We start from the raw sequence: 17,822 nt of genomic DNA, 5'->3' as shown, positions 1-17,822 counted from the left end.
ACACACACACACACACACACACACACACACACACAAACACACACACACACACACATGCCCTGAGGACCCTTATATTAAAAAAAGACATGGCGGTCAAAATTATTTTAGTTATAAGGCAGCATTGTTGGTTCAACTCTTGTATTTAATAATTCGTCTGATGACTATAGGTATAGTGACCTCACTGACCTGTGACAACCTGACAAGATTAATATAAATTAACTTTGTATTTTATTTGATTTTCTCTGCTGCAAAGATGCTGACAGCATGAAACATGACCCGTGGTTATTATGAACTCTGCCATCTCTTGAATTATCAGCCAGACGTGATCATACACATCTGCACATGATTATTGCAAAATGCTGCGATGCTCATCGGATTTGGAAATCCCAAGTGAGTCATCAACTATCCATGTGGACCTCAATGCTGCAATGGAGCATGTGCATGTGTCAAATGATATAAGATGATGCCTCGCATGAGACGCAGACCTCCATGAAGCTTCCCACTACATCTCCAACCTGATGACTTCAACTCAATATCCTGTCTGCTATCAATAAGATTAGGCAGGTATACTAACAACAGGAAATTTGCTCTCATGGGGCATTACCAACAGTCATATTTTGGTGATTCATGCGCTAAGGTCACAGTGGTGGTGTCCCAAAGCTAAATACAGGATAAGCTACCATTTCAGAATACAAAGTAAGTCGCAGTCGGGAAAAAGGGGTTATCTCAAGGATTGTTGTTTCACATGAGTCACCACTCAAGAGAGGGTAAGTGAAGCATAGTGACTTACCTGCACTATGATTCACATATTTGTGTTTGGTCCACCCACATCAGCAGAGTCACACAGACAGAGCCCACGGGCAACCAGCGTTATGACTCGACTGCTGAGTTATGTTACAACGCAACAACAGTGTGACCTGGATCCTTCTAATGGCTTCGTTCATCAGCGACTCTTAAAGGGACGTAGTGGCGAGAATGACCCATTTTTCACTCCAAAACTCTATTTATGCATTTGTTGATCAGGAAAATTAATCTCGCTGGCATTTTCAAGGTTATCAATTGGTTTTGTTCAAATCTATGGAAGTGTGCAGCTGCCAATGCGGAGTACAAATATTTTGACATGGCAAATACGTTCGAGCGGCCTCGCAACTCAAGTATCTTCGAATGTACTCTCAAATACATTCAAACGTACTCTGAAATACGTTTGAACATACTTGGAGGCTGAATGTTTTACCTGAAAAAAAAAATTGCCACAGTCCCCCAACGTGTGTTGCTGGGTCTAAATGGGAGCATGTTGTGTCAATATATCAAACACACACACACATGCACACACAATTGACACAAGACATGCCTCTTTCAGGCATGTCTTGTGTCAATTAACTACTCCTGACTTGATGTGCATGGTACATTTATTCCTGCTCCTGCTGAGCTGAGTGACAGGCAATTTACACTGAGAAGGAACCATATCTGCCTTCCTGTTATTCATAGCACACAGTTGTGCAACATTGTGAAGTTTCACAAGATTTGTCACAGAGGACCCATGAACTGAGAGTTGTTTCCTCAATAATTGCATACAGTAAAAAGCAAGGTTCATACAAACAGCTCCCGGGGTGTTGGTGCAGTGAGAGCACAAGCAAAAGGCAAAGACTGCGAAGAGCAGCACCAACAAAGCTGAGGACACATACACAAACGAACAGGGTGGAAGGTACTGTCCAAGTACACGCTTCACAGACAATCGACTTTACATCATCCGCCGGCGCAGATCTGCTTGCAGATCCTTCTAAATGTACTTTATGTGCCTTGACCTGCTACAGGACCTGAACCATTCAGTGTCTTCTTCCACTACATCGTGTACTGTTGCTCCTCTTGAGCGCTGTAATTAAAGTTATTTGCAGCAAATCAAGTCAGCTGTCTTGACACCATGCTGAGCTGTTTGCATGTGCAGCTGCTAAAATAACAACACTTAGTCAAAACCCGTGCGAGGCACATTCATTCATTCATCCATTTTCCGATCTGCTTATCCTCACAAGGGTCATGGGGGGTGCTGGAGCCTATCCCAGCTGTCTTCGGGCAGTAGGCGGGGGACACCCTGAACTGGTCGCCAGCCAATCGCAAGTGCTGGGCACAAAACAAAGCAATGTGTGTGTGGGGTGAGTGGGGTTGTGCGCGTGTGTGTATAGATACAACAATGATGCTGTCTCAGGTACAACATATGATTTTCTGTCAGGCGCTCTTAAATGGCTGATGAAATACTGTACTGTATTCTTGCAAGACAAAACAAACTAGCAGAGCCAAGCCATTTAAACCCTTTTACAGTCTTCTTGCCTTGAGTTAGTTACTCCTAACAATACCTGACAAACACTCACCTGTATCAGACAGATACTGCTCAAACATAAGGTATAAATTATATAATAGGGTATCCTGTTGATAGGTGCACAAGCCTTGAGCATCCACATACGTGACTTAAAGCAGTGCAGTCAAGAGAAACACGACCAAGTGAAAGGAACAGAATGCTAGGAATAAATGAATACAATTTCATGGAATATAATTTTGGTTGTTACTGTAGGTTAGTGCTTCTGATCGTGGTTAATACAATACAATACAATACATGCTGATTTATATAGCGCTTTCACAACAGCGGCAGCTGTAACAAAGCGCTTAACAAAACAGTTAACATAAAGTAAAATAATAAACACAACACATAACATAAAACACGGACAGTCGTGCAGTCCTAACCACTTTTCCGGGACACGCTTTGTTGTTTGAAGCAGTTTGAGATGAAAGAGGAGAGAATCAAAGTGTCCTTTCACCAGTGGATCAGAGACGTCATGCTCAAAATGTGCACACGTTGGCTACAAGCTGAGTTTCAAAGTCAACAAGCTGTAGGATCCATTGACGAAAAAAGAGATTGGTTCACTTCTCCTGTCCCATGGAAATCCATTTCAATTCCAAGCGGCGACTCTCGGTTCCAAATACGCATCGGCGCTCTGCGCCAACGCTCCTCTCTCCTCATCCTCAACTTCAAGCCATCCATCCAGCCGCACCAACGCCGACTGTCCAACAGCGCCGACATCTCCACTGAACAAAACGGGGTTGTGAAAAATGCTGCCCATTACAGGCGCAACAAAGTTAAGCCAGTAGAGAAGGATTTCCCGAATGGTCGCCACTGTTGCACTGGCTCCCCGTTCATTTTAGGATCCAGTACAATATTTTTAACCCACAGAACTCTCAGTGGTCAGGCTCCTCAATACTTGGCGGATCTTACATCAAAAAGATGGACGCCTTTTACTTATTGTGCAAGTAAAAAACATTTAAGATTGGCATTTCACTAATACTTTTACCATTTTTATTCATTTTTCTTGTATTAACTGTATGTTTCGTATTTGAACTGTGTGAATTAACTTTTGGGTTCTCTCTGTACAAAGTTCTATCATCCGATGTACTGCACATGTATACTTCCTTTACTTCTGCTAGCAGTCAAATCAATTAACACCATTGTGCCCGCTAAATGAGCAGTAGTACCGGGCCACACCGTAACACTGTGACTGACACGTGATGTGGTTTGCTTTGGATTGTGATTTGTCTTTTCTTTCTCCCTCCTCTTTTTCAACTCATCAAATTGACAATGGTTGCATCGCTGTGATTATTGAATAAGAATATGATTACTGATGCCTCTTGTGAGTTAATTCTCATTCATCCCGATCCCCTAAAAACAGAGGCCGTCTACAAAATGCATGTCATTTCAAAATGGTCCCTTTCAGCATTTAGAAGGCATACTTTTTTTAAACCTCTTACACCTGAAAGTCTGCACTTCAATCTTATCTTGAATGTTGGATAGAACATTGTTTTGGTGTATAAAGGAAAGATCACATAAACTAGCATTTTCAGATCACATTTGGGATATTAATTATCTAAATAGAGATCCTAGAGCCTTATCAGAACTCAAGCAGAGACCTCTGATATCTACTCTTCTGCTTGTCTAGGACACCATCTGACATGACACAGACCACCCGCAAGCCCTCCCCACACACATGCACACACATACTCACAAACTCTGGACCAAGCGGGTCCCCTGAGGTCACATTCAACACAATGTCATTATCATCCATCGGATTGCATGTGGTCACTGCCCATTCGGTCTTGCTGACAAGCCTTTTGTGCTCAGTAATTCTTCTCAAAGGACCCTCCTCCCCACCCCATTAAAAAAAAAAAAACTTCCACCCTCCACCACCCACTCCCCTCCTGTCTACTGCAGCCCATCTGTAATCCCATCCCCCATCCTGCATCCCCATATCCACCCTGTCTCAACCCATACTACTCCAAAACAAACCAGCTGTCTTGGCCAGTCGTGTCCCACGGAGGCGTAAACAGTTACCATGAGTACCGGAGAGGCCTCGCCGTGTGACACATGTCAGCACGCTCCTGCAAGCTGCCATCCCACCCTTATATGTTGCACAGCTGCAAAGGTGCTGTTGGACCCACACAAGGATAGGTGTAAGTTTAATCCGTGCAAAGCATGACCACGTGGAATGATTTAGTGTTATACTAAAATATTTCCTCAAGTATTTTACCAAGAAACCCATATTTTTAACTTGTGTGTACAGTAAAGGGCTTAATGGAGAACAAACGGTCTTTAGCAGGCTTTAAATACACATACTGTACCTGTGGCTGAGAAACCAAAATAGATAAAAGCAAAGAGGTTGTCCTGCTGAGCTGTGATCCAACTGTATTTTTAGCACAAATGACACACTGTGCTCACAGAGGGGAGGGGTGGGGGGTTGGGGGGAAGGTCAATGTAGCTGTACACACACACCAAAATGTTACCCACAGGTCGATGCAACTATTTTTGTATGACTGTGAACTGTCAGTGGGGGCTCTGATAAAAGGCTTGCTCTTCTCTGATGCACAATACCCTTTTGACTGCAGAGTACATCGGAGAAAGAGGAAGCGAATGTGCATTTGGGTTGCCAGTCACATTTCATTTCACATCATCACACGATGTGCACTCCTCACATAATTATCCCTTTTTGGAATCATACCGGCTTCATATACAACCGTAGTTTGCATCTACCTGTAGTTCCTCTTTTTATTGTATTCAAGGCATACACCCAACAGATAATTGTGCTGCAAATTTAGCAATGAAAGGCCAGCAAGTGCACTACCCCATGGGTGCATTCAACCTTCTTACAACCTGTTCTTGAATGCAATAAAAGTCTTTCTTTTTGAAGCACCACTACAAAGGCAGTTTAAGACCCTCAACCCACTATCACTTTCACTTTGCGTGGTTCAACTGTGCTGCGGCTTGTGTTGTGCATCTGGTGTCTGGGCGGTTCACACATTACGTGTGCGCGTGTGTGTGCGCGTTTGTGTGTGTGCGCGCGTGGCGCGCTTGCTTTTGAGTGGTTCTACATATGGCTCATATGCCATGCTGTACATCCAACTTCCACCTTGTTGAGTGGGCCTTCTCTGTTCATACCAGTAACAAGTTGAGACAAATGCGTAGCGTAGCTTTTCAACATGTGCAAAATTCCATTTTATCACTTTTCTTTTCACAGTAGCTCCTCATAAACTAGCCAGTTGAATATTTTGATCCTGAAGTAGAACCTGTGCTTTGTTGATACTAGTTAACAATTAACAACAAAGAATGCAAAGGGAGGATCGAAAACAGCCTGTGTACCACAGTGGTATACCATATCAATTTGTTTAAAACAGGGCGTTGCTTTCCCCTGTTATATATCGAATCATATGCGAACTAACCAGTCACATTTTTGTTTTGTCCAGTGTTGCGTAACTCCAGCCCTCCAAGGGCTACATCTTAATTTGGCACAGGAGAATTCGTTTTTAGCAGAATGCAGGCGCACCATTCGAAAATGGAATGGGTTGCGCAATTGTCCAGCTGCTTCGACGGCCTTTTGAAGGGTGGGCTGTGCAGTCCCAAGTTTCAATAGACACGCTCAGCTGCAGCGCCTGCATTTGCATTTCATGCAGACTTCGCACGGCGGAACCAGCGCAGCGGATGACTCTGAACTTTAAAAAAAACACACACACACATTAAGAATTAGAGCACACAATTTCGACAAACAAGGATTTGTTTGAGTTCATTTGATTAGGAATAGTACGCTTCAGGCGACAATAATCGGTCTCTGTTTTAAAAGAAAAAAATGTCTGAAAACGTAAAGACGGAACTAGGTTTCTCGGCGGAGGGCTACTAATTCCACAGCGCAACCGACTGCCATCACACATTTCATGAGCTCCAGTCAAGCGGACAGAGTTCACTGCAGCGTTCAAACCCGGCATGCCACCGTTTGACTTGAATAATATTGAAATATCGAGGAAATAACAATTTCCGACCGTGCGGTCCGGGTCGCTTTGAAAGACAACTCGCTTGGGTTTTGATTACGGCAGCCGAACTTGGGACCATTGGGAGAAGTCAAGAGCAAGCTAAAAGATGTCAATTCTGCCTTTCACTCCCCCCATCGTCAAGCGACTTTTGGGCTGGAAGAAGGGAGAGCAGAACGGCCAGGAGGAGAAGTGGTGTGAAAAAGCCGTGAAAAGTCTGGTGAAGAAGCTGAAGAAGACGGGACAGCTGGACGAACTGGAGAAAGCCATCACCACGCAGAATATCAACACAAAATGCATCACCATACCAAGGTAAGACGAGGTGACTGTCAATTGGCACCGCCACTGCTTAACAACAGCAGGTTAATTACTACGTTGTGCCACCAAATCTCCCAACTATTGTTTGAACTAATTTGGTCTTTTCTGCACTTCGGCGTAATATCAAACTCGTTTCCGTTTCCTTTCTCTCGCCGATATTACACATCGCACAATCGCACATTTTAATAACAGGCGAATAAGGTGCTTTGGATACACGACAACTGAAGTGCCGGTGGACAGCTTGCAAAGGCTCGCTGAAATAGTCCACGCCACGCCATCAAACACACATTTAAAGCATTATATCGCATGATTTGTGCAAGCAGAGGCACTGAGGACATATTCTGGAGCTTTGCATTTGACACAAGCAATGCACTGACTCAAATGGAGTCCAAGTTACATAATTTGCCCTTAATCTGCTCGGTTTTCTGGCGCTATGTGCCGGTGCTGTAACACTGCCTAGTGCTGACCTCCTCTCCCTCTTCTCCTCCCTGAGCTGCGTGGGGCAATCAACAGCTTGCAGATGCAATCAACTAGACTGGAAAGTGAGTGCAGGGGCCGTGAGAGGTCAGCTGTGGTCAAAGATGCACTCATCGTCTATGTCTTTACACCAGTATAACTGGTCAATGTTTCGAGTAATATTACAAGTTTTGTAAGGAGACCCTGTTCTGTTGTTTTTTTTTGTTTGTTTTTTTTTTAAATCAACAACAATAGCCTTGTGATAACTACTTTGTATAAGGCAGAGTTCCCCAAACTTTATTGAGCCAAGCCACATATTTTACATTGGAAAAATCTCATGGGACAATGTACACCGCCAAACAAATGTCACACAAAATGAGGCTGACATACAGGGAACACCCATTTATCGTGGGGGAAACATTTAACACACACCCGCAATAGCTGAAAGTTCATAGTATAGACAGAACAAATCAAACACAGGTGTCAAATTCAAGGGCTGGGGGCCAGATCCGGCCCACCACATTATATTAAACAGATTATGTGCGTCTACTGCATGTGTCTTGCTAAAATATCAATATTGTAAAATGACCACACTTTTAGAAACTTTGAGATTTGAGACTTTTGTTGTTGTTACCTATTATTTTGTAAAATAAAATAAAAAAGCACGTCCACCTCACAATGCAGAAGTGCAGGGTTTGATTCTGGCTCCGGCCTTCCTGTGTGGAGTTTCCATACTCTCCCCGTCCCTGCGTGGGTTTTCTGCAGGTACTCTGGTTTCCTCCCACATTCAAAAAACATGCATGGCAAGCGTATGGAATACTCTTAATTGTCCTAAGGAGTGATTATGCGCACAAATGGTTGTCCGGCTATGTGTGTGCCCTGCGATTGCTTGGCAACCAGTTCAGGGTGTATCCTGTCGACTGCCTGAAGACAGTTCCAGCCTGTGACCCTCGTGAGGACAAGCGGATTACATAGATACATGGATGGATGAATGTAATAATATTTGAAAAAACAGGTCTTAAGTGCCTCTTATTTCAAAGACAAAAATTAGTTTGACACCCCTGATATAGAAGCATTTAAAAAAAATATACTTTTACTGTACTCCTCTTATGCACTTTAAAATTGATTAAGATACATTAGTGCCTGTTCTTACTTTTTCTCGCACAGTTCTTTCATATAAGAAACCAGTGTGCTTGCTTCAATCTGTTTATTTGCCACTATCAGTTAGGCAAGATCCGACAATAGATTCTGATAGTATCATAACCGTGAACAAAAATATTGTTGTATCCGTGGTATTAAAATTACAGCTCAAAAATTTAGTTTTTAAAAATATGTGGAGAAATATATATTTTTTTCCATTGAATACAATCTACTTTATTTTTAAAGAAAATATAGAATGTTTAGTCCTGAAGAAGCACGTATCATGGTAAATTTAAATAAATACAGTAAATAAATACGAACATTGTTCTTTAATTTGAACTCTTCTTAGTAAGTCACAATGTCCCATCACCGGTGAACTATTTTGAACAGTGAACTTCAAAGAGGTGGTTCATTTAGTCAACTCTGCAAGCGGCCAATCGTATTGTACCCTGCTTAGACATCCCCTCCCAAAAAAACAAACAAAAAAAGTATGAGGTCATTATCGGTGACAGACAGTATTGGCAGTTATGAAAACCCTGACTTTTTCAAACCATGGTAAACCATCACACCGGTAACTGGCACATGCACACACCTAGTTCAAGTTTACTGTAAAACTGACATAAAACTAAAGAAAATGTAATACTACATATATTTAAACACCAAAACCAAACCATCATAGTCAGAGATGTCACATCAGTATCACATTGTATAGCAATGTATTGTGTTAAATGTTGCCCACTTGGCAACCATTGCAGCCTGATCATCCGGCTCTTTTCAAGGTTTCAAATTTTTCACCGGATGTTTTTTTGTTTTTCTTTTCGAGTTTTTGCTTGCTCTCCTGCGGGTCAAGATCAGGGGATGTCGTTAATATTTGCCAACTGTCAACATTTGAGACTTTTCTATGATTAAGGGCGATAAAAATACATCTGATTTGACTTGGCACAGTAATTACAAAGCTTCAAACAACTGCTACTTGAACACACACGAATCACCAACACATAAAAATAGAGCAAAACATACAGGCATTCATTCATTCTCTCAGCCTCCTCTTGCTCTGAATTACTCTATATCTCTTTCAGTCGACTTCAGTACTGTCTGACATGTAGCACAACATCGTACTCAACTGAAGGTCTGCAACATTAAATATGGACTTGCCCGTTCACGACGCGATAAAAACCCATAAGAATGATGCGTAATGTAAGAACCATGTATTCGGGGCATGAATGATGAACCGCGAGATAGCGGGGAAGACTGTATACAGTACAGTAATAATGATCTCAGTTTACTCACAATTTTACTTAATAAGTGTCAGTCATAACTTATGCTGTATGAATGGCCATAGGTGGTTGCAGGGGCTATCCACTTTATGTATATTTTGCCCTCGAGTGGAAGAGCATTTAATTCTTCTGCCTGTCACTATAGGTCCCTGGTAAAGAAAGATGAACAACAATGCATTCCGGACCAATTCAGTGAAATTAGACAATACTTCTGTGCCGAGGCAAACACTACAGTCATTACAAGGCAACTTCAATATGAGTTACTGATGCAGAGTAGTTGGAGGTACGGTGTCTTGTTTATGGGCACATTAGCACATTCAGCAAACTCATTTTACCAACAACCCAGCTACGGTTATGAATGAAGTACCATTCGTTCCTTTCCTCTCGGCTTAATTTGGCTAAACTCGTCACTGTTTGGTCTTCGAAATAATCCAAAGAGAGATAGATTGCGCAAGCGTAGACACGGATAAGGTTTATTCACAAAAACGCAAGACCGACAAAGTACGACAAAAGACGCTAGCAACAAAGAACCAGGAACTAACGAAACAAACAAAAAAACACTTGCTAAAGGCAAGGATGAATATAAACGTAAATTGCTGGTCACAAAAGGACAAGTAAGTCCAATGCACCGTAATACTTCAACTGAGCAAATAAGAACAAGTAAATACAAGAAAATACAAAATACAAGAAAAGTGGCGAGAAACTATGAGGCAAAAACTATGAACGGCGAGAAAATTCAGGCACTTGGCGACTAGTCGTGAGCAAGGCTGTAATAATCCAACAGCCATTTGTCGGCGTGGCAGTGTCTTTACAGGCAGCAGGCAACGAGGCATGACTAGAGGCAGGTGTGGCTCACGAGAGAACGCCCACTCTCCAGCTGGAGACTGGAAAAACAAAGCAAACAGGACAGGATCATGACAGTCACGTTTAGGGTGGTTGATTTTCCACTGCAAGATAGCATTGCCAAGTCACTGCCTGTGTAACGGTTAACTTGACTGACTTTCCTCCTTCGAGTCTGGGTTCAGTTCCCTCAGTGACGGTTTTGCGCGTGCCAATGATTGTCTGTCCTGATAGAGTGTGTGCCCTTTGATTGACTGGTGAGTAGTCTGCCTTTCACCTCACGTCAGCTGGGATACGCTCCAGCTCTCCGCAACCCTGAACAGCATAAGTAGGATAGAAAATGAGTGGAAAATAGTCGTGCTCCCGCAGTAGCGGGAACTGCTGTGACGTACAGTAAGTGGCGCGTAGCACATCACTCACAATGAGAGACAAACGGGCAACGAAATGGCTGGAGAATGGTGGCTTTTTCATACTTTGAACTCATTTTTGGAGATGAAGTCGTTTTCAAGTTGTTCACTACAGCAGACAGAAAAGAGCAACGTGGCACACAATACCAACTGTTACGATGAATACTGAAAAAAATTGAAATACAAGTAATTTCCGAAGGCGCGCTTAGTCAGTAAGCATCGCCTTTATGGTGGGTAATGTAATACGTTTCTGAGAAAAATTGTTCTCACGAAGGGAAAGCCAGCAAAGGCATGTTAATTGCTTCGATAACCTAAAACTGGCACTTAATCGTTAAAGACCGGGATGAAGTGTTTGGGTGATCGAATATGAGTCCACTTTTCACAGAAGTCTTGCTGGAACCACGTTAAAGTGGAACGTTTCCAGCTTTGACCATCAAAAGAGCAGGACATTTAATAAGTGCTGTTTTCGGTTTTGTTCACGTGATGCAATTGAAGGACGTGTTCATTGTGCTAAGGAAGAGGATTTTTGAGGAAGGGATGTGAGCACCTTTGCCATGTTTCCTCAATCATATGCAGTATTTTTTGTTCGTCCAAAGTGAGACTCATTCACTCAAATGGCTTGCCATTTTGGCCAATACAGTATGCGGCTAAGAAGTTAAAAAAAAAAACCCAAAACATTATATTACAACAATGCTCGAATATGCCTCTGCTCTTTGACATTTTTTGGCTATTGTGTTTGTGGTGCATGCATGCACTGTATTGAAGTCAAGTAGTCTATTTTCTTGTTTTGCTAGCATGAATTACTTTTTAATTTATTATTGAAACGTATTGCTCGATTCAGACTGGTCTACATGTGCATTGCGATACATACCTTCGACCTTTTAATACTCAAAGCGCTTTTACCGCTTTATCGCATTCACGCATTTCATCAGCAATCATGATGGTGGATGCTGACATGGCAGCAAGAGAGGGCTGCTGATGAATTGCACTTGACTCAGTCAACATCAGGAGCAACTTGGGGTTGAATGTAGCGCTCAAGTTTACGGAAAATTCAGATGTGTTTCAGCGAACCAAAATACTATACGGCCTCTCTTCTCTACTGGCAACTACCTGTCACATGGCTGTTTAATGTCAGCAAAAGTGAATTCCAGAATGTGCACTTAGTTGTTAAAAGTAACACATAGAGGCTGTAATTTCGACTTAATCACATACCGTATGTTGGCTGGAACAGAAGAGTACACGGGGCACTCCCAGATTCTTGATTCCCGCAAGTGCGCATATCACAGCTCATACCGTACAGCCCAGGCCAGCAGCATTCACGCTTAAGCCTACCCGGAAATTTATACAATGTTTGGCGTGATCCAGGTTTCGTATTTCCCACCACTAATACGGAGGGGAAAAGGCAGAGCGCATTAAGATGACCCCGGATCAGAATTGGCTGTTTATGTGACCTAACAGTGTCCCATTGAGAGCTGCTGGTTCTATTAATTCTCCTGTGCGCTGGCATGCCGAGAGCAGCTGCCTGCATGTTGAGGCCCGTCCTTGTTGAGGTCAGCTCCTTTCTCTGCCTGACACTTGAACTCCGTGATGAGGCTTAGCTACTGCACCAGTGAGCGAGTCAGCCCATAGCTGCACCTGCTGGTGGAGTGAAGACAAGCGTTTGACTGTCTGCTTTTCATTTGACAGTGAACACTTTATTTCAAATACAATTTGTGCCAAGATACTTGTTGACTTCTACATTTCTCTCAACTTTTTTTCATTTAATTTTCCCATGAAGTCTTGCATGAGATTGTGTACAATGGCTCTTTGAACTCCCTTTAGAGGCATTTTAACCCATGAAACTTTTGGTGGATGGTCCTTATCGTTTGACCACAGTATACACTTAAAATGGGATGTTTCACAAATCTTAAGGTCCAAAATACACTCACATCATCCTTATTTTCACCAATAATCTGATTGCTGCATTGATTAATGTCAAAAAACTGGATACCAAAAGAGACCTTTCTTTAGTTTGTTGTTGGATTTTTTTCTCTTTGTATTTTCTGCACTTGATTTTTGGCACGATTGACATTTAGTTTTAGATTGACAAATGATCTCTCCAAGAGAACGTTTGAGTTATTTTATTCGCATCTCACCTGAGCCATGCTGGCCAGCGTGATTTCAGACCAAGTTCAACCTATGTGTGGGATTTGCTGTATTTACAGTGGTGCTGATGATGTTTCCCAGGTAGTGACTTTCTTGCGATGATCATGCCGGAATTTCTTCTAGACATGGACAGCTGATGATGAGGTTATGCCTCGGCAATTACTCCAAAATTAATTGTGATTTCAGTTTTGGCTTCTCATGAAAATAAAAACATGCTAATTGAAAAAAAAAAAAAAAAACAATTAATGTGCCGAACAGTGCGGTGCACCGTGTATTTATGCGACTTCCTGCGTTGTGAAAGCCCAGCGTGCACTTCTGTTGATTTCAGTAAACGTGTGGCGTGTTTGTGATTCTGCCCTCCCGAGGTGTGCTTGGAGCCGTTTAATGACATCCCAGTTGCATTTTATTGTAAAACTAAACATACAACAAAAATAATCACACATTGCCCATTTTAATGTCATCACCTTCGTCTCATATCAGTCATATTTTGATAAAAATCGATATTTTTGATGATGCTGGCCACCTCTTAAAAGTGGAAGTTTTGAATCCAACCGGAACTTGTTCGCTGCCGTTAATACGGTTAGGAAACGGGAATTCTGGGTCCGAGCTCTAATTTAATATATACGTGTTGCGCCTGAATATAAGTCGGAGGACCAGCAAAACAACGAAAACAAAAAGTGTGACTTATTATTGGAAAAAATACGATCTGTGTCGCTAAATTGTACACAGCGACCTTCTGAATTCCCATTCTTAAATTGGAAGTAACACTGTGTTAATGTTTATCTGGTTTGGTTGATCATCTCCAAAGGGCCCCATCTTTTCTTGCTCTTGAGTTCACTGTGGTTTCGACAGGGCATTTTCTTTTTGGGAAGCTCAATAAACACTAAAAGCTTGATGGCAACACCCCTGTCCACCAAGAAGCACTTGTGGAATTGTGGGAATGACTTATCTCCTTCCTCTTTCTCTGCCTGCTTTTTAGTCTTTCCATTTGTCAAGAGCAGTCAACTTGAGATCATCATAAACCGGTTAACAAACGCTCTTCAACTTGAAATGAGTCAACCGTAAGGGTACAAATCTGTGTTTTAAGTAGCTGCATGAAAAGTAAACCAAATGTAATATTGTCGCACAGATTTCGATCGTCAAATTCACACGTGGATGGTTGAACACCTTCATTTGGATTTTGACCACAATATTTGGGGAAATACGAGTGACAAACGAGTGAATTGGGAGTTCCACGTTGTGTTTTGACTTTTTGGGTCGCACTGGAGTGATGATTCTCTTCCCAAAGCCTGCTTGTTCATGTGCGTGACTAAAGCGTTTGTAACAGTCTTTGTATGTGCTCACACATTGTTGTGTGTGTGGGCACTGTTTGCCTGAAAGACACAAATTAGGTCACATTCGTGTGAGGATCTTTAAGACTCAATTCATGCTTTTGAGCTCGTAAAAAGACTGTATTATATCCATGCAAAGACTGAAGGCAAACTGGGGCATCGGAGCTTTTGATGAACTGATGTTCTCCATAGATACAACACTTATGCCACATACGCGTGGAAAGTAGCCTACATAATGCTCAGGGACACAGCTGGTTTTCTTTTGCTAAGAAGTGATGTAACAAACTTCTGGTTTTTAGTCATGCCAGAAAACTAGACACCCAAATAAATATCCGAAGCTGAACTGGGGAGGCGAAACCTTGCTTCAGCTGGAAAACAAAAGCAGCAAAAAAAAAAATAAATAATATGGAAGGATTCATGCGCTAATGTTGCTAATGTTCTTCTCTTATGCTGTACTGTTTCTTGCTTTAGCACTTCATAGTTTTGTCTGCGTCCATAAGGGGCATGTTAATTTCTTGTTGAGAAAAAAATCCAGTGAATGCGTAATAGGATCCTTTTCACCCAGACGCATGCATCATGTCATTATGGGAGAAGAGTTTGTTCTCCATATGAATACCAAACTAAACTACGTCCCAAAAGCGATGGCAGAAATAAGGTCCAGATTTGCGCTGATTGCCAACAAAAATGACCAAGCATTGTTAAAATGGCTCTGTGGGGAAAAAAGACTTGCTTTGGAAAATACCCTTACTTCTTGCTCACTGGGGAACCAACATTTGTATGACTTGCTTGTTTTTATTTACGGTTGTTTCCTTGTTACTTGGTCGTCATGCCCTGCTCAAAGTGACGTCACAAAATCAAAGGAGAAAAAAAAAGGTCCCAGGTTGGGTTTGCGGCAATTTCCTCCGAAAATGACATTGTGAAAAATGGCAGTGTGGCGAAAGAAACTCGCTTACAAAACGTAAAACATGTTTGTTTCTATTCAAGTCTGTTTGCTTGTTCAGCACCGTACAACGCCGTCATGATTCTTTGTGAGCAGCAAAAATGATGCTTGTCAAGCTGACAAAAGTGACTCGTAGGCTCGGAGCGCCCAACAATTTACTGAGATGCGTGTGTGACAAGCATTTGCGTCGACTGAAATTGTTGATTCAAATCAGTGGTGTCCAAACCTACTCCTGATCGTTTGAATCAGGTGTGTTGGGAGTAGGGAGACATATAAAACAGGGGCCCTCGAGGACCGGGGCTGGACTTACCTGATTTAAATGGAGAGTAGGAGCACGGGAGAGAGTGGAGGATGTGAGGCCAAAAAAAAAAAAAACAAAAAAAAACTGCTCTGGTCTGACAATTTCTGTATTAAAAATGGTAAACGGTCATCATCTCTGTCTTCAAAGAAAAGTCTTCAGCAGTCGCCGTGGTACATCTTACTTTTGGGTTAGGCTTAACCCTAACCCGAATGTCTTCAAGAAACTTTAGAATTGTCTTGAACACCGATGTGAAACTCAAGGCCCAGGCGCCAGATTCGGCCCATCACATTATTTTATGTGGCCCCGTGAAAGCAAATCATGTATGTGTGTCAACTACCATGATCCTTGTTAAAATCTGCCCCGAAATATCAAATTGTCATGTGTATTACAATAACGTTGACATTGTGCAATAATTTTGTTTTCCTCTTTACAGTCTCTTGAACAACAATTGAGCAAACAACAAACAGTTGACTTGAGTGATTTCAAAACTAGTAATTCATCAATTTGTTGCGTAAAAGTAGTAATACAATGAGATAATCAAAGATTTATTCGGTTTCACTGTCGTAATGGCCCTCCGAAGGAAGACGTAATTCCAAAGTGGCCCGTGACAAAAATGAGCTTGGCACCCGCAGTCAAGACATTATTTTCACGGTTGTAAACGCCTGTCTCATTCAGAAGTTTAGTGTTAGTTCAGTGTGAAGTTCATGTGTCGGAGAAAGAGTGTTGTAGACAAGCCCTTGTGTTGTGTCTGTTACGGGGGGAGGATGGAGGGAATTGTGGGCTGCTGTCAAGATCAAAGGCGATTGCCTTATTGGCTGGGACCGTAAAAAATGAATGTACCGATACTAAGTAAATGACACAGAATGGTTGGTGTGGTATGCTTGCACAGTAGAAAGAGGTTTGTCCTATGTGATAGTGGTGGTGTGTTTTCACAACAGAGCGCAATGTATTGACATGTTGCAAGTTTGTCAATGCCGAATCGATCATATTATGGAAATAAAAGCTAGGGAGGTTTATTGAACCGATGTGGATGGTACATTATGAGATTCTGAGGAGTGATTTGTGACAGCTGATCTGTTACTGGCATTTTATCCGATTGGGCTTTTGGTCACTTTTTGGTCCAGTCAATTTTAATATTGCAATATCACCATTATTGTGTTCATCCCTACATGTTCGTTTCTTTCTCTGCGCTTCCTGATTGTCGCGTCTGATTTGAGGCCCAAGCCAAAGGGGGAAGTCACACATTTGGGTGGTATACATTAACACAGATTCTATAACGAAATGATCAAATGTTCAGTGAATTGAAAATAGTGATTGACTACATTTGATGGAAAAATAAAAAAGAACCACTTGAGCGTTTCATTACATTTCATAGTGGCCTGGCATGCTTTCATTAACTTTTCCAACACAGATCATTGGGGTTAAGAGTCTACCATTGCTCACTCGCTCTCTCTCATTCTTTTTAACTTGTACACCTGAGTCATTCAAGACACTATTGTGTGAATGAATCAGAGGGTAAAAATCAATGTGATTCAGTCGGTGGTTCCATGGTAAACTCTAATGTTGCTAATAAGTTAATGGGAATTCCGACAAATTATTGTTGGATATCTGTCTGTCTAATTTGCCCAACGGTCTTGAGTGTGATAGCTTCGGGCAAATCTCTTTGAGGCTGCCAGACACTCTGTGAGGGTGTGGGCTGCTGTTTGCTTTGTGGTTTGCACCGGAGGGGTTAAGGAGACTGCTTGGCCTTGACTTTGTCTATCTGCGGGGGTGTGCGCGTGCATGTGCTTTCACATACACAAGCTGCATAGACACACACACACACACACACACACACACACACACACACACACACACACACGTGCTCACCAGACAACAAACCTGCCTTTGTGCTCAGTGGGTGCCGGTTTACAACTGGCTTATTTGCAGGAAACCAACTTGACATAAAGAACCATGGTTTCAGAAGAGAGTATGACTGCTGCTTCAAAGTCACAATCAAGTTAGTTCTCAGATAAGAACTAATTAATGGGGGTCAGTAATTTTGCCAATGTTGGAGAGGACAATCACCAACGGACATTCTTTGACAATGAGTCAGGTGCATCGTAGAAATGAGAGTAAATTTGAAGTTACTTCAGTTTGTTTCATCTGCAATTCACCCATAGAATGGGAATCGGGAGCGCCAGCAGAAGCATTTTAAAATGGTACACACGAACTATGATAGTGATGTTCATGCATTTAACACGCTGCAAAAGTGCGTCCCGTGCCTCCGAGTCAGGTAGGGAGTGATTTCGAAACCTTTCGATTGACTTTATTTTTCTGTTTCATTCA

General features: G+C 42.1%; 1 protein-coding gene across 1 annotated transcript in view; it reads left to right on the top strand.

Annotated features, from left to right (window-relative positions):
* Nucleotides 1-5,898: 5,898 nt before the first annotated feature.
* smad3a (SMAD family member 3a) overlaps nucleotides 5,899-17,822 on the top strand; it is a 30,875-nt gene continuing 18,951 nt past the window's right edge. The window contains exon 1 of the mRNA XM_019867509.1: nucleotides 5,899-6,651. Within this exon, the coding sequence (XP_019723068.1) occupies nucleotides 6,449-6,651 (203 nt within the window). The 5' untranslated portion in view covers nucleotides 5,899-6,448. The remainder of the gene's footprint in view (nucleotides 6,652-17,822) is intronic.

This window comes from Hippocampus comes, unplaced genomic scaffold, assembly GCF_001891065.2.
Source record: "Hippocampus comes isolate QL1 unplaced genomic scaffold, H_comes_QL1_v1.1 scaffold2, whole genome shotgun sequence".
Lineage (NCBI taxonomy): Eukaryota > Metazoa > Chordata > Actinopteri > Syngnathiformes > Syngnathidae > Hippocampus > Hippocampus comes.
Note: the sequence above shows the minus strand (reverse complement) of the source record. Positions and strands in the feature narration are given on the sequence as shown.